Source organism: Eurytemora carolleeae, unplaced genomic scaffold, assembly GCF_000591075.1.
Source record: "Eurytemora carolleeae unplaced genomic scaffold, Eaff_2.0 scaffold1013, whole genome shotgun sequence".
Lineage (NCBI taxonomy): Eukaryota > Metazoa > Arthropoda > Copepoda > Calanoida > Temoridae > Eurytemora > Eurytemora carolleeae.
This window is the reverse complement of record NW_019397219.1, coordinates 48507-73449: the sequence shown is the minus strand read 5'-3', so window position 1 is coordinate 73449 and position 24943 is coordinate 48507. Positions and strand designations below refer to the sequence as shown.

The following is a 24943-nucleotide window of genomic DNA, read 5'->3' as shown; positions in this document are numbered from 1 at the left end:
AGTTATTATTTTCAAGTCTTCAATCGATCTTGTCCTCCATATTTCACACATTCTCCACTTGACAGTGATTGATCATTTTAACTAAACTTTATACTTTTAGAGTAGAGGATTTGAAAAAATATTTATAATAATGCTTTGCGCCTGTTTTAAAGTATTTTTTACCTTTGTAAGGTTGCAATTACTGTGACCCATTTTTATTTTTTCTTTAATAAACCAAAAGAGCTGAAAACTTTGAATATTTCTTCTTTTGGATTTGGTCAATTTTCAAATTTTTCAAAATTCAAAAACTTTGGTTAAATCAGTTAATTTGAAATAAATCCAAATTATCTAAGTTTTAAAAATCCCGGCCCTACCCATGTTTTGATGCATAAGCTTCAAGTAATTGTTAAATCATGATGAAATCTGCTAATTGAAGGTTTCAAAACAGCTAGGATGATAACAAAAGAATATTCCAAGCTAATTACAACAATTTTATCAAAGACGTCAATTTCGTTGTATAGTCTTGTTAAACAATTTATTTTTAATGAGACTGTCCGTGTCACTTCAAGTGAATCTTCCTGATTCACAACGGTACCCTACATTTTTTCTGATCACATAAAATGGATGATTTTCAATTATGGTTTTCTTAAAAGTGTCTCGAGGATTTATGCAGCTGAGACAATGAAAGAGATCAGGAAAATTATTTTCTTTCCTAGACATCAGAAAATTTAATCTTCTTTATTGTATGTCCAATAGGGTATAAGGGCACAGTGGCACAGCGTTATGATTTTGGCTTTAAGGGTCACTTGAAAAAAAGGTCGAGAGTAACAAAATAGATATGAAGCAAAAATGTTGCTGCCGAATGTTAATGTTGATATATTTAATTGGGGGTTTTAGAAAGTTAAAGCTTCTTTAGCTTTCAGACGTTGTTCTTTGTTTCATTAAAGTCTCCTACAAATTCTAGGTACAGAAATGACTTTGTTCCCGCATAATATCAATTTTTATTTTCAATATTCAAATAATGTTTAAAATAAAACAGCATTTAAATCATTAAATAAAGGAAAATCCCCGAATCCCCCCCCCCCGAAAAAAAGGATTTCTACATGGAAAAGAAATTAAGAAGATAATGTATTTGGGCAAAAAACTTGAAAGGATAAGTGTTACAACTTCACCCCTCTCTCTCCTACTCCCTCTCCTCCCTTAACAGTGTTCCTTGAAACTTGAATATTTGTGTGTGCTACATCAATATGTTGTCAGTTCATAATATTTAATCATAATAAGATTAGATATTAACCTTCTTCAAGTAAATCATGATTTACCCCCTCACCCTTCGATCCCCCACCCCCTCCCCTGTGCCTCTAATATTCCTATTCCCCCCCCATCCCCCTTCCTTACCTTCCCTCTCCCCTTGACGTATTAAATCGCCAATAGCACTTAAGATAAATGAAAACTAATGCAAGTAAATCATCAAGCCCCCCCCCCCTCTTATATTCAGATGATTTATAATTCTTAGTGCTTCTCGCCCCCTCACAGCCATCTAGCCCCCTCACAGCCATCTAGCATCATTGTAATAATATGCATTTTTAAAACTAAAATTGCAGGGAATAAAGAAAGAAAAATAACAGGGGCGTAGTAAGGAACTTGTCCAAGGGGGAGGGGTTTAAATTTTGTTTCTTTCCAGGGGGCTCAGCATCCGTTGGGGCCTGAAAACCCCCTTGAAATCAATAGATGTCACTGGTCTGATCCACTATACCCCCCTCCCTGACTACGCCTCTTATAAAAAAATTTATAGAAAGAATGAAAAAAATAGATTACTGACCGGAAAACTAGAAAGATTGAAAAATAGATACAAATGAAAATTAATAACAAGAGGAGAACAAGCATTATTTAATTAAGAAAAAGAGAGAACCAAGCAATGATCACAATATCCACCATTCTATAGTTTTCAGGTCAGTTGAAGCATGTAAAAAAAGGTTTCACGAAATATTATAATTTGGACATTTTTAAGCTTTCTTGACCCAGCAAACTTGAAAATGAAAAATTTATTGAAATATTTTAAATCTAAGTGTGCATTGAAAAAAATAAAAAGTTGAAAATTTACTTTTTATGTGTCTGTGCCAAAATTGTGCAAAATTTCTTTGCAAAACTTGGGCAATCCACTTCTATCCAAAGAGCTTTGAAAAATATTTTTTTTGAGTTATGTTCACAAAACGAAGGGGTGTCCGGGAATATTTCCCTCCTTTACACCCAGTACGAAAAAGATAAATACAGAGATAGATAGATAGAAAACAGATAGATAGACAGATAGACGAATAAATAGATAGATGAATCTAGGCCGGATGATAGTTGTATATAAGTAAGGAGTGTTGTAACTAGTTATTGTTGAAAGACAATGCATCTTCTACCTTCAACTCTCTGTACCTTAGTCTCATATATTATTAATCTAGTTGGATCGATAGATAGATCGATAGACAGATCGATAGATAGATCGATAGATAGATCGATAGATAGATCGATAGATAGATCGATAGATAGATCGATAGATAGATCGATAGATAGATCGATAGATATATCGATAGATAGATCGATAGATAGATCGATAGATAGATCGATAAATAGATTTTGAAATTTTCGATGTTCATGAATAGGTATTGAATGGAACAATCTTGACTCCAATTCATTTTAGGTTTTAAATGAATACTGTTGAAGAAAAAACTTATTGAAATCAAATCAAATTATTTATTATTTTTTATTTAACTCGCCACATCGTACATATATAATTATATAATAAATAAAAAGTTTTATTCTGATTATATAATACATTATAAAATATTTGTTTTTATACATATGCTATATTTCTAATAGAGTGTTATTAAAAAAGAGAAGAAAAAAATCATAAAATATGTATAAAAAATGTAAATCTTTTTTTATAAAAATGATAAATCTAACTGATCAAAACAAAATCTTGAATCTTTAATCTAGACTTAATACGTTCATGGAATCAAAAATCAATTTAACGTTTAGTAAATCAATCTTCATGGTTTTAAACAGTGATTATTATTATTATCAACATTATTGTTATTATTTAAAAACTTGCAAATCTAGAATGTTGTTCACTTTGTGTTTTTTCATCAGCTTTTTAAACACATTTCGGCCAGAAAATAAATGCTCATTAAGTCTGAAAACAAACATTTTTTAAATTCATAAAAAAACTAATTTAAAAGCAGCAATTTTAAAAGTTGGAAGTTATTTAACAAATTGACCCTAGCGAAAAGAAAGTTATTAATAGAAACTTTTAAAATGATTGTAAATCGGTTCCTAAATAAGTATTACTATCGAAAATGTTCGTGAAAATCTCTTAAAAAGTTTATATAAACTGTTTACAAAAGAGATTCATTGAAAATTTGACTGATCGAAATTTTGCGAAAGTGATTTTTCGAAAATATGAAAACCATAAAACTAATATATGACCTGTTGCAGTAATGTGCTTTGATCCAGCCACTAAAAAAAAACATTATTTCAACGTTTTATTTTACAGTTTACACTAGAGATTGACATCGTTTTAGTTAACGAACGAAATATTAAATTGAATGAAATTACTATTTTTTCTCAAAACAAAATTAATATTAATGATTCAAAATTGTTTAAGATCTTTCTCAGAGGATTTAAACCCAGCCTTACTTCATTTTACCTAAACGAACTTTTTATTAAACAAATAATTTCATTGAATGATTTAACTATTAATTCACTTCAGGAAAATAGGACAGGCTTTAAAACTGAAATCAACCTTAATAAAAGGCAAACATCTGAGTATTCTCTCTAATACTGGAAAGGAATTGAGTCTTTGGAACAAAATCAAATATTTTAACCACAATATCTCGATGTTGTAAACCTTTGATATTTCAAATTCAGATTACTTGATCTAACAGAATTCATAGTTTGAAATATCTAAGGTATGCAACATTTGGTTCCAAAGATATAGTGATAAGAAAATCTCGTGTTTGTGGCAAAGACTCAATTCCTTTACTGTGGCTGCTTTTTAAAAAAGTTTTGAGGCCACAAACTCAGATTTTCTAATACTTGTATCTTTCAAACCTGATGGTGTACATTTTGTATTTTTTAACTAATATTATATTTTTGAATAATATTTTGAATATCTAAGGTCTTAAACTGAGACATTGGGCTACAACTTGCAAAGACATAAGGATCAAAAACTTATATTTTTGGCACAGACTCAGTTTATTGCCACCTAAAAAAACGACGAGAATTGTTGATTTTACTTTAGTAGAGGGGACACAGAAGGTAACTTTGAAAATCCATCAAAAAAAAAACTAAAATATTTTTTTTAAATTACCTACAGCCGGCTTTCTTTTTCCACCAGTCCTCCAAGTCTTCATAAATCTTAAATCATAATTATTTAAGATAACATTTTATCATTAGTATTGTAGTTATCATTATTATTATTCTTTTATAATTATTATTGCTGTTATCATTATTATTGCTGTTATCATTAGTATTGCAGTTATCATTATCATTATTATTATTCTTATCATTATTATTGCTGTTATCATTATTATTGCTGTTATTTTTTTCTCACCTTTGTACTATTATTAATATTCAGATATTCACAAAGCCTGCAAGGAAATGATGGAGGGATCCTATCCCGGTCTAATCAATCAATTAATTAAAGGGACTGTACGCCTAATTTCAAGTGATCTTACATTTAAAAAGGTGCCTTCCCCAATTTTATCCTTGATGCTCAGTCAAAGATTTAAAGGGGATTTCACCTTTTTAATGGGAGGTCATTTGAAAAAACACCTACAGTCCATAATATGATAATAAAGATTATATTTTTTTTAAGTCTAAATAAAATTTAAGAATTTTATTCACAAATAAAATTTTTATTTTTACAAATCCAACCTGAGTTCATTAAAGATAATTTCTATTTTAGAAAAGTAAATGTTTTTGTTAATTTCAACATTTTAATTTTTTAACTACTTTTCTTCAGTTTGAATCCTTTAAAATCCACGTTGAAAAGTTTAGATTAATTTTTAACAACGTTGCGAAATGTCCTTACTGTTCTGTGTCAAATTTGGAAACTGCTTCGTGGATGCAAGATCTTAAAGGGAGTGTTCGCAAAAATTGAAAAGGGTAAAGACTGACTCCGAATTGAAATCGGTTTGGATCGCTACTGATTTTACTTAAATTTGTTGAGAATGTAAGGAGAAAATGGTTAATAACATCAATACCCATTAAGCCAACATGCATAGATTCAAGGACTTGCATTGTTCTACCCAAACCGTAAATAGGTCCAATAAATAAGTAAAAAGTCAACGAAGGTCAAAATTTATAAACAAGAGAGAGAGGTGAGTTAACTAACTGGTTTATCGCATCTCTTGTGCCTACAAGATCAGCTTGAATCAAAGGTTCAATTTTATCTCGTACGTCGGTGCAAGAGAAATAGATCAAAACTTGTTCATTAACCTCTCGTCGCTATTCATAAGTTTCTATCTTAGTTTATTAAATTCTTACTTCTATCAGTGTTGGTGTCACTGTCTACTATTCTATATTTCCTTTTCCAAGCAAAGTATTCTTGATATTTCTCAGGGTTTTTCATTAAATATCTAAACAAAGCAAGTTGTAATAAACAATCTTTGGTTTGCACGCGCACAGAAAGGAAATGCCACAAACTCAAATGTTTTAATCCCTATATCTTTTCAACCCGACGTCGTAGACCTTTGATAAGTTAGAAATGTCGAAGGTTTACATAATCAGGCTGCAAAGATATAGGGATTATACAAATCTAAGTTTGTGGTAAAGACTTAATTCTTTTAGTTATTGCAGACTAGACAAAGGAAGAAGGTGAAGAGAATGAAAATCCGCGAAAGGGGGATTATGAAATCCATCTAAAACGTTCATACATGTTTTATTCTTCAATTTTTGGCCAAAATATCATTATTATATTCCAGTTTTCAATTTTAATATTTCTAATGACAATCATGATTTAACTAAAAGTTAGGTTATGTAACTGGATATTGTGATATCCTACTGTGGACTCAAACAACAAACTTTCTAAGTGGGAGGGAAGGGGGGGGGGCTTTGATAATTTAAAGGCCTAATTCTTCTTACAACTAAGTGGGGGGGGAGGGGGGGGGGGCTTTGATAATTTAAAGGCCTAATTCTTCTTACAACTAAGACAGCCCTCAGATCGGGCTTAATTTATTTTGATTAGTGGGCTAACGCAGAGACTGAATTTAAATAAAAATACCATTATTTTTTTTACATAATTAAAAAATCGAGCCCTATTTACGCTTAATTTCTTAGAAAGTTTGTTTTTTGAATGCACATCCATATTTCACATCCATATACACAGTTCTTAAACTACCCCAAATTAAATTAAAGGTTAAGCTGAATAACCTAAATTCAGATCTACCTAAATAAACCATATTTAGAACTTTTAGTTTAAAAAAAAGGAAGAATATCTAATTAACAGCGGTCGGCGTTTATATCAATATAATGAGGACAAATTTTTGATTTAAAATTATAAAATTTGTTTAGTATAGAGAATCTGTTAATTGACAGCTTCTCATTGTTTCCATCAAAATCAAATTTTGAAATCAATTATTCGTCTTAATTGTATTGATATATTTGTATTGTATTTGATATATTTTATACCAAAAGTGAACGTGAACAATACATATAATAGGGTGATAAATAAAATACGGTTATCTTTCACACATTTATTATGAACCCGATAAATTTTGATTTTTTCAAAAACCACCAATGAAAACAGCAAAATCTACGATTAAAATAAGTAACACAAACTATGAATGGGCATGAAGTGCCCTGTAAGCTTCGTGGTATATAGGTTCAAAGTTGCATAGAAAAATGTTCAGTCATGCCAAGAATACTTAAAGTCATTTCATAATTGTCATGGAAAACAAATCTTCAAGTATCATTCTTTTCATAATTTTACACTTAACCATTCTGCCACTTTTAAAACCAATATTTAATCACTTTAAATATTTTTCTACTTTTCCCTTTGTAGAATTTTTCTAATTCACATTAAATTTCAGTTTTAACAGTATAAATGTTGCATAAAGGAATTGATTTATTGCCACAAACTCTTATTTTATAAACCTTATATCTGTACAGCCCAAATGTCGTAGACCTTAGCTATTTCAAACCATAACATCTGTTAAATTAAATAAAATAAGTTTGAAATATCAAAAGTTTGAACCATCAGGTTTTGAAAAGATAGAGGGTTAAGAAAATTTAAGTTTGTGGCAAAGACTCAATTCCTTTTTTCACGCTAGATTGAAATCTGACATGTTTTCTTGATTCCGCTATAGAGTTATTTAAAAGAATTAAATGTTTTTAATTTTATTTTTAATTTTTTTCGGCTGCGAGGTGTCAACGTTATACCAGTAATGTCACATAACTTTTAATTTCTCCTTCTGTGTCTATAGTGAACTGCTACAACATTCATTTTGATTTTCTTCTACGGTGGTAGGCGATTATATCAATATAATGAAGAAGACTTTTTTATTAAAGTTTTAATTGTCAAACAACTTTTTTCTAATTTAAAGTTTACAAGTAATAAAAGAGAAGCTTTTTAAATTGACAGCTTCGCTGTCTTCTTTGTTTCTATGTATTGGGGTATCCATGCTGTTTAAAGCTTGATATAAATCAAAATTATAATGATCAAAAGTCGTCTTCATTATATTGATATAATCACCGTAGCTATTTAATTATATATTCTTCTATCTTTGACATTTTAATGATGTGACGACACGTTGTTAACACAACACAACTCTTTGAATGGAGGGTCACACTAAAATTAGTATACCGTCCCTTTAACCTGACTATTCATATCTAGTCGACAATCCCTTTAACCTGACTATTCATATTTAGTATACCGTCCCTTTAACCTGACTATTCATATTAAGTATACCGTCCCTTTAACCTGACTATTCATATCTAGTATACCGTCCCTTTAACCTGACTATTCATATCTAGTATACCGTCCCTTTAACCTGACTATTCATATCTAGTATACCGTTCCTTTAACCTGGCTATTCATATCTAGTATACCGTCCCTTTAACCTGACTATTCATATCTTGTATACCATCCCTTTAACCTGACTATTCATATTTAGTATACCGTCCCTTTAACCTGACTATTCATATCTTGTATACCATCCCTTTAACCTGACTATTCATATTTAGTATACCGTCCCTTTAACCTGACTATTCATATCTTGTATACCATCCCTTTAACCTGACTATTCATATCTTGTATACCGTCCTTTTAACCTGACTATTCATATCTAGCATACCGTCCCGGATCCCTTTAACCTGACTATTCATATTTATTATACCGTCCCTTTAACCTGACTATTCATATCTTGTTTTTTTCTACATTTCAACCTGAGTTTACTCCATACTAAATACAAGACCTCTGTTGTTAAGTTTGAGAAGTCATATCATGCCTGTACCAGTCTCCAGTAATTGCAAACTCACCAAAATTGCATTTTTAACACTCCACCAAATGTGTTTGTAAATAAACATTTTAAAAATAACTAGTTTTAGAATTATATTTGTACCAATACAACTGCTTTATTCTAAATGTGAATTTTAAATAATAAAAAAGTATCAAAAGTATCTAAATATAATAAACGTGTTTCTAAAATAGATACTGTTGGTGTTAACTTTTGATGTTTCAAGCTAGCTTAACCCTATCTCTGCTGGGGTATTTGAAAACCAGGATATGCTGGGGGGGGGGTCAATTTGCCCCCCCCCTAAATCCCATGTTTGATGTCCAAATATGACAAATGATACATCATTGGACAGCTCTTGTGCTCTACTTTTAGAATCTGCAAAAAAATTTGCAAATTTGCAAAAATTGAATTTTTTATCGCAAAATCCAGTTATATAGTAAAAATATTTGCAAAAAAAATTTGTCCAAAAAATGAAAAATTATACATTTTTGAAAAGCCCTTGACCATGCCATTTCAAATGTGCAAAAATTTTTGCAAACTTTAAATGACCTGATTTTTAATCAAGAAAATCTAAAAATGTCCAAATTTCCTTTGACAGGTTGTTTGCAAAAAATTTGCAATTTTTTTTCGCAAAACTTGTGCAATTCGTTTTCTTATGTCAAAGGCTTTCCAAAAAGCTAAATTTTATCAAAATCTAACAAGCGGAAGTGGGTCAAAACAAAGATTTAGTTTGTTACAGGAAAAAGCAGTCATTCAGGCAGTGTGACTGAGGACTCAGTCAGTTAGTATTAAAGCCCGGTTTTAGGCTTAAAGGGAGGGCTGTGGGTATGAAAGAAAAGTCAGAAAATTTCAACAGCCTCAGACCAATACTTTTTAAGTTATGTAAAAAAAACTACAGGGGGGGGGTCAAATTGACCCCCCCCCCTGCAGGAATAGGGTTAAACTTTTTGAAAATTCAAATTCGGAAATATCAGATTACAAAGATATAAGGATAAAAATCTGAGTTTGCGGCCAAATCTCACCTCAAATAATTTGCCAGATGTATTGAACTCTCGAAGTCCATTGTGTTTATATAAGAGTGAGGTGGGGCATTCAGGGAATAGTTTGATCCACCATATACTACAGGAACCACATTGGATTTCAGAGCATCAAAAAACTAAAAAAACATTTTTTTAGGTTGTTTTTTAATAACCAAATGTTTGCAAATAAAATGTTGCGAAACTTTGCTTCAACTTTGCTGAAGTTTGCTTAATGTTCTTGATTTTTGTTTAATTTTGTTTATTTTTTTTAAAATATTATTTATTTTGATTTAATTTTGTTTCGTTTTGTTTAATGTTTTTTTTAATTTTGTGTAATTTTGTATAATTTTCTTTACTTTTGTATAATTTTGTTTAGTTTTGTTTAATTTTGTTTAATTTTGTTGTACTATTCACCTTTTCTGTGACATAATCTTGACAGAGTGTATTCTCAAATGCCAGATAAAAGAAATATTTGTCAACATTAAAACCGGTTCCAGCTCTCCCGGCAATCATAGGCTGGAGTTTGGAAGGCTCCCAAAGCTGATAAAAAAAGATTTAAAACTATAAATATTTACTTGCTGAAGTGCCCGGCGTTGACTGTGGAAATTTTGGTTTTGAATTTTGAAAAAAAAAAGATTTTTGTCATTTTTTTTTATTTAAAAAAAATGTATTTGAGCAAAGAGTTTTTATTATATATGAAGGGCGCGCCCGTGTTGTCCGTGTAAAAAAAATTTTTTTTTTTAAAATGTGAAGAAATTTTTTTTCAGTCCATTTGCCAGAAGGAATGTCTTGTTTTATTTTATAGATTACGATTTATTAATTTTCTTGCGAAGAGTAAAGTATAGGAATTAAACAAATCTTAGAAATATCAAAGATATTTAATAATCAATTACAAAATTTGAGTTTGTTGCAAAGCTTTAAAGGTTCAGTCCCTTAATTTGACATAGTTCGATTAAAATCATAATAATTATGCATAAAAATATTTAAAATATTTTTTTACTGCATGGTTTGTTGACTATTAAGTTTATAGTTTGAGGAAAAATTCTTGAATATTAACTTTTTTGAAAAAAAAATTAACCCTTCATTGAAAGAGTGACATCCTATTTAGAATCTTTAAACATTTGTCTGTGCAAACAAAATGGAGTTATCCTTGTTTTCCTATCTTAAAATTGAATATTTTCAAGTACAGAAATCTATAAAAGTTATTTATGGATTTAAGCAACATAGCCAAGAAAAAGAAATAAAAGATTTAATAATTTTCAAGATAATATTTAAGCATCGGTAATCCGATGAAAAGCTATATAGGGTATCACTGTGAATCGGCCATGAAATGCTTTAAATTGAGGGTCCTTGAAATTGCAACGAAAGTTTATAATTTCAACGGATTTTTAATAATCGTTTAAACATATTAAATGTTTGAAAAAATATTTGAATTTGCTTTCTAACCTTGGCACATGTTCCCCTGAAATCTATCTGTATTGAGGAGTTCAACTCCTTCGCTATATCCTCCCTCCTGCTGTCTGTTCTGCAGTGTGACGTCACAAACAGAACCGGTCTGAAATATTAAAAACCGGGTTGTGTACAGCACAGACCTATACAACTGATTCACCGCTTGTTTGTACGCTGTACAAACCTGCTCTACCTGGTTCAAACCAGGTCAATGTATATTTCAGTTTTCAGTTTAATAAAATTTCCACCTTTCTTTAAGTTTGATGTCTACTACTGAAGCACTGATGTCGTCCTCTAGTTTTGGAATAACTTGACCATATGGCACATAGATGTCAGAATCTCTTCTAAAATTAAAGGGATAGCATGTCCACAAAATTTAAAGGAAGTGACCGGCAATTCAAGGTAGTTGAACTGAGTATGCAGTGTTGTGGAAAACTTCTTTCGGATTCATTTGAGACATATTATAATTTAAGATCTGTAAATCCTGATTTTGAGCGCAAATATTCGACGTTCGAAACTTCTACTTTGGGAGTGGATACGTTTTCAGAATTAGTTTTTTTAAGAGATGTTGTTGCTAGCAGGGTTAGAGTAATTAGTATTCATATATAGTTTCGGAATTAGGAAAAGAAATTTTTTTAAAAAGTATATTCGGCCAAACACGACGGTGTGCCAAACAGTTTCGATCAATCTAGCCTTTATAGGCATCTTTAAGATATTTAAGAGATGTTTGCCTTCGTCAACATTTGAAATCTAAAATAGAAAGCTTTCAAAAAAAAATTAAAAAGATAGACATTAAAGCATTATACCTGAAAGTTATTGTGGTATTAAAAAACCCTTTTAAAGTTTTATACTCCCAACTTGTAAGATATGCACAGTGTTGTAAAGGTTCAATACTGAATAGCATATATCTAAATCATAGAAAAATATAATATTTAATTATTAATATTATTACAGTTTGTCCCAATGTTTATTCTTGCCAATTAACTTTTTAAATTTTTTTCTTCAATATTCTGTTGTAAACATTTCTTAATGTACTAAGAAAATGTACACATTTTAACAAATAACATAATAAAAGACCAGTTCCATGTTAAAGGTACTGTAAGCGTTATTTAAGAAGACCCACCATGCAAAAATGTCGTTTTTCTAGGTTTAAAAGTATTTAATTTTAATTATTTTATGTATATATTTTCGCTTTAAGAGGGAACCACAATTGAAAATATTAAGTTTTCGAAATTGTAAATATTTGATAAACATTTCAGACATGATCAAAGAAAGCTTCTTCTGTCAGATTTCATTTAAATATTTCTTATATTTTCGTGCCAAAACAAATTGATAAAAATTATGGAAAGAAATAAAATTTTTGCCACAATATCTAACATTCTAATTCCTTTATCTTTTCAACCCACTGTCGTAGTCCTTAGATATTTAAAACTGTTAATTTTGATAGATCAAATATTCTAAGTTTGAGATATCAAAGGTGTACGTACACCATCTAGTTGTGAAGATATAAGACCTAGAAAATTAGAGTTTGTGACAAAAACTCAATTTAACTTTTTTGTCAAAAATTTACAATCTTTTAAAATGGCGACAACACGATCAATTAAAGAATGGAAAAGATCAGTATTAATATTTAATTTTGTCTGAATTCATCTAATTAGTTTAGCTTTGAGTCAGAGGAAATTATAAAAAAAATATTTTATAACCTTTGTTTAATTGTTCGACGAGATGGAATATCAAACTTATTGTAGAACATTTGCCAGGAGTGGAATATTATGGCATCATAGTCTTCTACAGCCATCAGATTCCTTTTCCCTGGCATAACATTATTAAGCAATTTAAAATTCAGTGATGGTGATGGACCAAACCTCTGTAGAGTAAAAAAGTAGATGTTAGTTCCACATTTATTGAAAATATATTTCNGTAACCATAGGTGGATTTTGAAAAACCTCCTTCATCCAAGGATCCTGGACCATGGTTCTCCAATGTTTCTGTATGATGGAGGAGATACAAGGCAGCTGGGGATTAAATGAGATAGAGAATATAACTCGATCTGGTTTCTCCTTTTTCTCCACTTTCTTTAAAGCAACTTCTCTATGGAAAACTAGCTGAAGTACCCGGCGTTGCCCGTGGAATTAAAACACTTTAGGAAAACTTTCTTCAAATTCTGATAAAGGTGACGAATTTTGAAAAAAGGGCGAATTTTTTAGCCCATTTGGTCCAGCTGTTTGGACCAGCGAACATATAATAATATATATGACTATGGACTAAGAGCTTTATTATATAGATTTGAGAGAAACACTATTTGTGTGGATTGACGGGGCTATAAATTCTAGGAAATTTCAAGTGCCTTAATAATTTCTTAAAATTAAATTTACTTAAACATAATCAATTGGAAAATGGTCAATTTGTTATGTCAACATTTTTTGCTCTTAGTATCTATTTACAAATTACAAATATATATATCTGATTCTATGTATTAAGGTTTCTATGTGTATTATAAGCCGTACCTGTTATAAAACAATTTGTATATTGACATTGCTTAAACGGACTTGAACCTTCCCCAAGGTTCCAGGTTCTATTTGGGTCTTCTTTATCATTCCACCTATACAATGGTACCTATAAAACTGACTTGAACCTTCCCCAAGGTTCCAGGTTCTATTTGGGTCTTCTTTATCATTCCACCTATACAGTGGTACCCTTAAAACTGGGGAGTAGAAATGTGGCATTTTAGTGCTTTTATGTTTATATCAAGTTGATACAAGGTAAATAGATTTTTATCTGTGTTTACTGCCTATTTCTACGTTCCATGTTTGCAAGTATTAATAATATTTAACGTACAGAGAAACCAGAAAACAGCGGACTTTCCGTCATTTTTTATTTGAATTATTAAATATCGCAATTGCAAAAGAATTTTTAGAATAATTGTAACTAAAATATTTCTAAAACAGTGTCCTCAGCTTAAAAAAATATTTTATTTGTAACATTTATATATTTCAAAATCTTTAAAGACATTTCTGAACTAAAAACAAAGAACAAAAACCGATATTCATGACACACATTTTTGGTTCCCACTCTAATTCTAGATATTTTTGTTTAGTTTAATGTTTGTTCAAAGTTTTTTTTGTTTGGTTGTGTAAAAGTGACGTATATATAGTTTAATGTCTGTTCAAAATTTGTAAGTGAAAAATGAAACCTTCAATTATCTATTATTTTCTAAATTTTCAGGCTTTTATACCCCCCCCCCTGGGCCCCCTACATTAGTGCAATTTTTCCTTCACTTTAAAGTTAAGTATAGAACATCGTATATCAGCTATCTTAGTTATCATGATTTTTAATATTTCTTAGATAATTACCCAGCACGGAGCTTAAGAACGGTTTGTACTTAAAGGGACTGTGAACAGAATTTCAAGTGGACCCTTATTCAAGAGTTCGATTAACATTGTTAAGGTACCATCTTTATATATATATATATATATCTTTATTTGAACAACATTAAGCAAGATATAATCTTAGCTGGAACTGTTTGAATCCGTAAACAATAATACAAAATTATCAGACAGAAAAACTTGAATATATTTTTGTTTTGTTTAGACGAATGTGTACCAATGTGGTTATGAAACTCTTTTAGTATTGGGACACTTGACATTTTTTAGTACTGGGACACTTGACATTTTTTAGTACTGGGACACTTGACATTTTTTAGTATATATCTTTAAATGGACTGTCAACGCTATATCTTTAAATGGACTGTCAACGCTATATCTTTAAATGGACTGTCAACGCTATATCTTTAAATGGACTTTTAACGCTATATCTTTAAATGGACTGTCAACGCTATATCTTTAAATGGACTGTCAACGCTATATCTTTAAATGGACTGTCAACCGGTTATTGGCAATTAGATTGAAACTCATTTATTGTGAAAACTTTGATAATTTGTAGAACAATGGGGTTTCATTCTGCTCTCTTCTACGGTACATTCTATAATTAATTAAATATTTTATAGACATAGACTAACTAGACATCGGACATAGTCCGGGAAATATTTGGAAAAAATGCAGTATTTTTCTGCTTTCATTAGTGGAAATATACAATTTTTCTAAAAACAAATAGTTTTGAAGACAATTTCCAAAGATTTTGGCTGTCCATAAAACTTTTTTCGTTTAGGTCATACAAACAACTTGCATTTGATCGTTTTAAAGGTTTAATTTTCTTTTTGACACAAAGAAATAAATTAACAAAGATGATCAGATATGCCAAATATATATTATAAATAGGGTTTCTAATGCAAGTGGATTTTACTTGCGGACAATTGCGGCTTCTGTAATTTCGCGCAATTCCACGTATTACGAGAAGAGTTGAGCGCAATTCTGCGCAATGGAATTTTAATTGGAAACCCTAATGATAAATAACTTTTTATAAACAGAAGTACTATTATTCTACCTTGTATATCAACCTAGATTTTCTCTGTAATATTTAGTCTATGATATTTCATTAATAAAATCTGTTCACACTTTAATTGGGACACTTGACATTTTTTAGTATTGGGACACTTGACATTTTTTAGACAGAACTTTTAAAGACACCTTTCCTTACAACAGAACCTGAGAACAAATGTTTTTTTTACAGAATTTGAATTTTGCTCTAAAAGCTTTTTTTAGAGTTAATGGGACTGAAAGCGTAATTTTAAATGACCCTCCATGCAAAGATGGCAATGCCCGATATACAACGGTACCCTAAAAGGGACTGTAAAGGAAAAATGAAAGATGGGATAGGCTAAAAGTTAATCACTTTAGCTCTTGATCACGACCCATCAACGTTATCTGGTGTTCCTGTCTAGAGAAATTGATAAAAAAAACAGTGTCAGATTTATACGAAAATGGTAATAGGTATTAAAAATAAAAATAAAAATAAAAATTATAAAATAATAATTTGGGAAAACCTAAGCTACCATTAGGTTCCTCTGGAATATCTTCGTTTTCAGATTGGTTGCGTACTTGCTGAATATGATTTATAATTTAAAAACTGATTATTTCAATTGTGAATTCTTTACAAAAATTACTTGCGCATTTCTACTGGAGGAAAAAAATATAAGAATTACCAGAATTATCACTTTTAAACCTAGAAAAATAACAATTGCTTCCAAATTATTGATCAGTTTAAGGTTTCAAGGGTATCGTTGTGAATCAGGCATCCTTGCATGAAGGTTCACTTAAAATTACGCTTAAAGTCTTTTTAACGGGGGAGGGGGGAGGGAGGGGGGGGGGCTAAACTTATCACTAGACACTGGTCCCTTTAAATCGCATGAGAGAACTTGACGTTAAATATGTGTATTTACTTTTTTGCTAATTTTGAAATTGCAGTTTCTTTGCAATTTCTTTCAAACTCGAGAAATTTCTAAAAAATACACGTTTGTAGTATAAAATTGGCCAATTTTAGAAAAAGTGGGATAAATCATTATGAAACAATAGAACTGATCTTATTTTTTCACTTTGTAACCTGATTTCATATCAATCTTTAAATATTTGTTGAAATATTTAGGTATTTACACTTGGATAACTTTAATACAGAAATTCTCAAATTTTAAAGTGCACACATTGGATATCAAGAATGAAAGCCTAGAAGTTGACTGTTACCAATTAAAGTTCTCTCTGATGCCCCTGTCTCAAGAAATTAATATATAAAACTGTTTCCAAGTTATGCAAAATCTCTAATTTATGTGATACTAACTGAAGGGCCCGGCGTTGCTCGTGAAAAAAAAAGAATTAAAAAAATTTAGATTTTTTTATCCATTTGGCCGGCTATACACAACATATATATACCGAATGTCTTGTTTATTATAGATGGTATTTGAAATAAAGTTTAAATAGATAATATTCAGCAAATACGGAATGTATCTGAAAATCATGATATCCCAAAGGTGCCTAGAAATTATAGGCACGCTACTTTCATAATTTGAATATAATAATTATTCATTTTTAACAGGTATTGTTAATTTTTAATCTTGTTTCGTCTGTATTATGTGTCAAGAATTTCCACCAATGAAAGTGCAGTATCTGGTCATGTGGCTTCGTCTGTATCACATGATCAGAATTTCCACCAATGCCCGTGCAGTATATCAGGTCATGTGCCTCCATCGACTAAAATCAGAGTTTTCGTATTACTAGGACACAGTTTAATTTAATTTCTTGAGACAGGGACATCAGATACAAGTACTATTGGTCTCGATCTACGCCTAGAATTTCTAAACTTTAGAATATGTATACACCCTTTCATTTACTCTACCAGTCCCTTGAAGATAAACGATACTTCATACAAATGTTCCGACCTTGGAGTACATTTTTAGAAGTAGTCTAGGTGAAATTGAAATATGAGAGACTCCACTGTTTTCTGGTTCCCATTCTACCTCTCTCTATGCATACATACCATGGTGTCCAAAGCAGAATATATTTAAAGGTTTCTTCTTCTTCTTGTTGTACAGTGGTAGTCCAGGATATTGTGCTGTTGCCAGAACTCATGTATAAACACAATATAAGTATAGGCACGTTAGGCTTTTTTTTCACTTCGCTTCTTCATCGTTTCGTTCGTTTTTTTCAATAGTTCAAAAAAATTGATTTTGTTCATTCTAAAAAATATCTTTTATTTTCCACCTATTTTGTTAATTTTCTCATTGAATGATTGTTCAGTAAAATCATTCGCTCAGTAAGAATAATCATTTTTTCAAAAAATTTGCTAAAAAAATCTTTTTTTTAGTAAAAATACTATAATTCAAAAATTGTTTGTTCCAAAACATAATTGGTTGAGTAAAAAATCTGTTGGAAAATTTGTACATTAGGTATAAAAACTATCGTTTTATGTTGTTTGTTTTAACGATTTTAAATCGTTCGTCTTTGTTTTTTTTGTTCGTTTTAAAAAACGATCTTTTTTTCATTTCTGTGAAAAATGTTTTAGTTCACAAAAACGATGACCATCTCTAAGTATGCAGGACATGTAGATTGATATTGTCGAAGCAGTAAAATAATTATAGATTGCAGTACGTAAACAGTTTAAATTGTATTGTAGTAAAATAACAATATTGATTGTAGTAAAATAACAATATTGACTGGAATACAATAAGAGTATTGATTGTAACACAATAAAAATATTGATTGTAGTCAAACAGAATAGAATATATATTAGATTGGAATTTACTAGAAAATAGTGTAAAACGGCCATTCTGTTGTACTGTTTCCATACTCCATACTTCACATATTTGTGCTATATAACCTTTTGGGCCCTGGAACATCATTTTATAGAAAATCTAAAATTAATATTGAAAGAAAACCAAATTATGAAATAGACTGGTTTCATAATTGACCAATGATCATTTCACATTCTATGCCTTTCACTTTACAAACGATGATTTTCCGTTATAACTATAAATCAAATGATGTGATATAATTTGTGAACATTTACATGATTTGTACACTTTGAACTTCCTTTCAGGCTGAAAGGGACTGACAAAATTCATACCGAGGGATTGACTAAATTCCACTCTAATAAATATTCTATTATCTTTGATTGTAGTACAATACCAATATTGATTGTAGTACAATAACACTATTGATTGCAGTACAATAACAGTATTGATTGTAGTACAATACCAATATTGATTGCAGTAAAATAACAATATTGATTGCAGTACAATAACAATATTGATTGCAGTACAATAACAATATTGATTGCAACACAATAACAATATTTATTGAAATAGTAAATATTTTTAAGTTTAAAAATCAGATTATTTTTACCTTGTAAATAGTTCTGACTCACTTGAAAACTGATAAATCATCAGAAAAGAAACTAAAATTTAATTTAATGCATTTTATTAGAAAAATCGAAATAATAGTCAAATTAAAGGGACTGTAGACGTTGTTCAAATTTTTAATTTAACAATTTTCAATTATTGGTTTTCTGTAAATGTTGCTTTCAAGATAATGCAGAGACAATGAAGAAATGGTGACTGTTGAGAAGCTAAAACCTTTTTAGATAGAAATACGACTTGTCAATTTATAGATAGAGGTTCATTTTAAACAACTTTAAGTCTAGAGCTGGGATTTTAAAAGCTTAAACCCGAATAAACACTGGTCGTTTGAAGGACTCGAGCTCATTTAAACCCAAGTCAGGATTGGTTCTGATTCGACCAATGAGAGACTGCTTAGAAGCTTTCTCTCTGTAGAAGACAGATCAGCTGTGAGAAGGAGATGTAAATTTCGAAAATTCGAACTTTACATTATTTTCATAGTATATGTTCTTTTATAGCTTTCATCAAATTTGACACTAAAAATATTTCCCAAGACTTTAACAAGGGTTTGAAGACCCGAGCCTTAAAGAGCGAAAAAACCCAAGGCGGTTGGTTTTTACTAAACCCAAGGCCATCCAAAACCCGAGTCTTGACTTGAGCTTTGCTTGGGTCTAAGTAGACGCTAAGGCCGGGTATTACTCGGGTTTAAGCTTTTAAAATCTCAGCTCGGATTCCAATACTGACATTAATTTTAGATTTACCTAAAAATATTATAAAAAGAAATCCATTCCATTTTATCTTCATTATTCTAAAATGTGTTTGAACATAATAAGCTATTGGATAAAAATACTTTATGTGTAATAATGTGTATTCGGAGTCAAACACTATATCAACATCGTTTTTAGAACAAGGCATATTTTGCAGGTGAAACATTTCTGATATTTTACCGACATTAAATTTTTTTGTAAAACATTCTAGCTTTTATCATTAATTAGATTTGTTTTTAACATCCTAGATATTACATTTCCACTTTATGTAGGACACCACTGCATTCCCCCCCTCCCCCTCAAATGTTGTAAATGTGTATTAACTTCATGATAATTTACATAATTAATGATTTTCAATTATATATAAATAATCATTACTGCATTAATAAATTGTTGAATACTAAAACTAAAATTAATTTTACATCGTTCGTAAAAAAGTCATTTTCAAATTGATTAAAGAACTATAAAAAATCTAATGCCGAACCGAAACTGTAGAATATGATTTCGACTTTTAAACAATAGGAGGTCACGGTGGACCAAGCCAGTAGGGTCAGTCAAATGGGCCTAGGATTAGGCCGGGTACTGTAAAAAGTCTGAACCCGCCATGGGAGTTGTCATAGTTAGCCCTTCACGGGACTATGCCAAGGAAATTGACCCCTGTCGTATGTTAGTCTGGTTAGGGCGACGTACTGTACCATAGGATCGGGTCAGTACACGCTGATATCTGGCAGGCTGGTACAAACTGGGCAGGTCCTGTTCGAATTCAAATTTACTACGGCCAAGAGTGACGTGTAATCAATGTTAATGTAAAGCAATGACCAATAGCTTGACACTCATCTAAGAAACTAAAATGGGTCTGTCTGTATGTTCACTGCAGAATTGCTGTGTTCACCCTGAAAACATTTAGTCTCCAACATACCGATGTCGCACATTAAATGTCCAGAATTATTTACCCGAAATTTTCGCCATCGGAACATATAATCGGTTAAAATGTTCACTAGACTATTTTAGATCAGAAGTTAAATCTACTAGTTGTATTCTTATTTAACAGTATTATGGGTCTCACTGTAAAATTTAGCAAACATTTTAACAATTCGCAATTCCCTCAAAAGAGCCAAAATACGATAATTAACAATTGTTTAAATAACTTCATTTTTTCAAAACCGAAGTCATTATTGAAAAGTAAATGAGTTTTTAGCACAAACTCTAATTTTAAATTCTTATATCATTGCAACCCATTGTAGTAGACCTTCGATATGTAAAATTATGAATTCTGTTAGATAAATAGTATAAGTTAGAAATATAGAACTGTACAAGTGTACAACATCAGGTTCCATTAGATATAGGGATTAGAAAATTCTAGTTTGTAGCAAAAACTCAATCCCGTTGTCCCAACGTTTGAATTTGTACTATTTAAGGCACTCTTTAATAAGATGTCATAATAAACATCGGTGACAGTCCCTTTAAAGGAACTATATAAGCGTAGTTTCAAGTGACCTTCCATGCAAAGATGGCTTTGCCAGATTTAAGCTTTGTCTGATCAAGTATGAATTAGATATCAGTGTTTTACATTTTTAAAACTTATTATTTTCAATTGATGTTTCACTACAAAAGTGAATTGAGCATTTCTTTAGCAGGAAAACGTATACGAGTTATCAGAACTAAACATGTTTAAACCCAGACAAAACGACAATATCAGCCATATTATGAATCAGATAAAGGTTTCAAGGGTACCATTGTGAATCAGACATTGCCATCTTTGCATCGAGGTTCTTATTAAATTACACTGACAGTCCCTTTGTTAATCTAGAAGATGCAATGTAGTGCAGCGTGGGATAATATATAGAAGATTACCAACTTTTTATACTTTTATATAACACTTGAAAACACACGCGCTCTTCTATATTTACATTGCTTGTCTGTTCTGGTGTTTGTTTGTTTGTTTTTAAAATGTAACTGATAAACGTCAAAATAGTTGAAGCGATCGGGCCCAAATATTTTGTGGGACCTCACATGACCCCAGGTAAGGTTTACAAAAAAATACAAAATTTTTTTTTTTTTAAATATTCATATTTTTGTAAATTTTAAAATCCACGACAAATATTGTAAATCCGCAAAATTTGTTGTTATTTCTTTATCGAAATAAAAATGCTAAAAGGTTGAGCAACAACTAAGAGTTAAAAAAGAAGATGGGCGCGAAGCGCCCTGATAGCTTAGTAGTTTTATATAACACTTGAAAACACACAAGTTGCAAACCTGCACTTTAAACATCACGTTATGTAAACAAATTACATCTGTCAAAACCAGAGGTCAAGTATTTTTTGTCCAATCGTTAATTTTCTTTTTGTGCATAATTTTTTGATTCGCTATTCATTAATTATTACGAAATTTTACCAATGTCATATTTCAAATTTAATTTTCTGCCCTTTTGTTATTTCAGACTCAATGATTTTTGTGTCTTTCTATTGTTTTGCATACTTTATATTTTTAAATATTAAGGAACTGAGTATTTATCGCAAACTCAAACATTCTAATCTTTATAATTTTGCAACTTGATAGCTAGTGTAAACCTTTGATATTTCAAACTTTGACTAATTGATCTAAAAGAATTCATGGTTTGAAATATCAGAGACAACAGAGCTGACAACTTTTTATCTTAAGTTTGTATCCCAGAAAGTTTCTAAAATTCAACCAATCAGAGTGGTGTATGCAGAATCCCGAACAGCCAATCAGAAGCCAGGAAACTTTTTATTTTGCGTGCCATTTAATGAGAAAAAAGTTGATATTCAGATTAAGCGATCGGTAGTAAGATCCAGTTCTAAAGTTTTCAGCTCAGGTTGCAAAGATTAAGGAATTAGAAAACTAAAATTTGTGGCTAGCGCTTACTTCCAGTATTTTTACTTATTATTAGTTTTGACTTGATTTAGACTTTAAAAAACGTAGATTTACTTGAACTCCTTTAATGATTTTTAAAAAACCGATTCTGATAACGTATCGACTCCTACAGTAGGATTTTTAAACGTCGAATTTGCGCTCAAACTCAGGATTTACAGATCTTTGAAAAGTTTTATATGTCTCAAATGAATCCTAAAAAAGCTTTCCCCAACACTGCATACTCACTTCAACTACCTTACATAGCCGGTGTGTCCCTTTAAACAATAATTTTTGACCAAAATAAAGCTGTTAACAATCGAATATAAAAATGGTATATTGTTGAAGGAAAGACAGAGGAATCAAGTGAAGACTTAAAAAAAGTATTGGTTGAAAAAGTATTGGTAGAAAAAGTATTGGTAGAAAAGGTATTAATAGAAAAAGCATTGGTAGAAAAAGTATTGGTTGAAAAAGTATTGGTAGAAAAAATATTGGTAGAAAAAGTATTAATAGAAAAAGTATTGGTAGAAAAAGTATTGGTTGAAAAAGTATTGGTAATAGAAAAAGTATTGGTAGAAAAAGTATTGGTTGAAAAAGTATTGGTTAAAAAGTATTCGTTGAAAAAATATTGGTTGAAAAAGTATTGGTAAAAAAGTATTGGTAGAAAAAGTGTTAATAGAAAAAGTATTGGTAGAAAAAGTATTGGTTGAAAAAGTATTGGTTAAAAAAGTATTGGTTGAAAAAGTATTGGTTGAAAAAGTATTGGTAGAAAAAGTATTGGTAGAAAAAGTATTTGTAGAAAAAGTATTTGTATAAAAAAAGAGTAGGAAAATATATAGGGAATGCATTGCATAAAAAAGATCATATCAATTCAGTTAGAAATATTCTTTATTGTCAACAACTTTTTTGAAGAGCAATCACAATAATTTCACTAGAAGGGGATGATTAATTTGGTGCACCGTCCCATTGTTCCTGCGTGTATTCTATTCAGCTTTCTCAAACTGCTTAAAAGTCGGCCCGGTAATTGATAACAAAATCCTGATATGCAACCAAAAAATATTGTTTTTACATTTTTAGATGTGAAATGAAAAGAAGTGGTTTGAAAAGTGTATCAATAATTTTTCATTATAAGAATGTCGTCTTTAATGTTTCTAGATAACTTGGAGAAAAAAGAGTAAATGTGAAACAGAAAGACGAAAGTAGTGATAAAATTAAAGAAAAGGAAAGAAGCAATAAAAAATAATTGGGATTATCAAACTAAATTATAATGAATAAAGGGGGGTGCAATCTGATGGTGTAAACCTTTATTATTTCAAACTTAGATTATTTGATCTAAGAAAATTCATAGTTTGAAATATCAGAGGTCTACAACACTGGTTTGCAAAGATATTGGGATTAAAAAATCAGAGTTTGTGGCAAAGAATCAAGTTCTTTTGGCCCTCCAAATATTTCCAAAGGGTGTTCCGAATCAAATGGATTGTTGCTATGTTTTCTTGTCTATAACTTTTTCTTCTAACGTACAATGTAGAAAGTCGTTTAAAATTTTTTTTTAATAACAATTTATAACACCGTTATTTTGGTTCGCAGCGTTATAAAGTTTTTGGACAGAAATTTTCTCTTTATCGAGAAGGTTCAAGCCTTTTAAGATTTAAAATATAATTTTAAAAAGCGAGAACCTGCGAGATATGGAGAAAATTTAAGCCCAAAAACTTTATAGCACGTCGTGCCAAAATAATAGTGTTATAGATAATTTAATGAAACGCTTGTGTACTTGTATTATTTCAATGACTATTTCTAGATAAAATAAGCGTTGAAACAAAGCAGATGTCAAAATATAAAGTTGATTTCAATTTTATTTTCATTTCAATTGAAAAGAATGTTTTGGAAATATCCTAATTTTTTTGGATAAAATCCTTGAACCAATCAAAACTTTTTATCAGACGTGCTAAAATTTATAGCTAATTTAACATAATAGGACGATGATTACGTTCATTTTGAAATTCACGATGAAGTGAGTTATAATGATAAAAAAGATACAAATACACTACAATCGCACAATGGCAAACTTTATGTCTTTTCTTCTTATTACTTATTTTGGTACCGCTTTTAAGTTATTAATGATGTATTTGATGTATATTGTACAATGCTCTACTATGAACAGAAACAATATTATACTAACTTTAAATAATAGATTATGTGTAACAACTGCTTTCTTTATTGAGCAAATAGGAAATATGTACTATGTAGACTATAACATTAATATATTTTTATTTCATGAATATATATATATATATATATAAACATTGTGTATATTGTATAGATATTATATGAGGGTTTTAAACGCAACCGAATTTAATGAATTTGAGCTACATCGCTGTTTCACGGTTCAAATTAGAACCACGGATTCAAAGTTCAAGAATAAGGAAGAATTTGAACCGGCGGTATGTAGTTCAAATTCATAAAAAAAGGAAGAACATTACCATTTATACGGAGGGGGGAGGGGTTACCATGACTCTAGGGGGGATGTGGGGAACATTGGTACCATATACTACACATGGGGTTATTATTATTGGG

General features: G+C 30.4%; 1 protein-coding gene across 2 annotated transcripts; it reads right to left on the bottom strand.

Moving 5' to 3' along the window:
* Window positions 1-2885: 2885 nt before the first annotated feature.
* Window positions 2886-19541, bottom strand: LOC111712821 (alpha-(1,3)-fucosyltransferase C). Of its 2 annotated transcripts, XM_023487555.1 has the most exons (15): window positions 19493-19541; window positions 18739-18790; window positions 17375-17461; window positions 13456-13630; window positions 12652-12760; window positions 11755-11856; window positions 11197-11292; window positions 10946-11054; window positions 9914-10039; window positions 9503-9636; window positions 5512-5603; window positions 4577-4647; window positions 4334-4380; window positions 3451-3480; window positions 2887-3157 (listed from the first exon to the last, which is right to left on the bottom strand). In XM_023487555.1, the coding sequence occupies exons 5-15, from the start codon at window positions 12744-12746 to the stop codon at window positions 3061-3063; spliced, it is 999 nt and encodes a 332-aa protein (XP_023343323.1). In that variant the 5' UTR covers window positions 12747-12760; window positions 13456-13630; window positions 17375-17461; window positions 18739-18790; window positions 19493-19541; the 3' UTR covers window positions 2887-3060. The 2 variants fall into 2 exon arrangements, with proteins under 2 accessions (XP_023343324.1, XP_023343323.1); XM_023487556.1 differs by lacking the exons at window positions 17375-17461; window positions 18739-18790; window positions 19493-19541 and having other exon boundaries at window positions 2886-3157; window positions 13456-13558.
* Window positions 19542-24943: the final 5402 nt, after the last annotated feature.

Coding starts and splice junctions, on each gene's coding strand:
- LOC111712821 (XM_023487555.1), bottom strand. CDS start 12,746: ATGGCTGTAGAAGACTATGATGCCATAATATTCCACTCCTGGCAAATG. Junction 5,604..9,502: donor CATCTGGCAAATTATTTGAG/GTGAGATTTGGC, acceptor TGCTTTGTTTAG/ATATTTAATGAAAAACCCTG. Junction 3,158..3,450: donor AAAGCACATTACTGCAACAG/GTCATATATTAG, acceptor GTTTGTTTTCAG/ACTTAATGAGCATTTATTTT.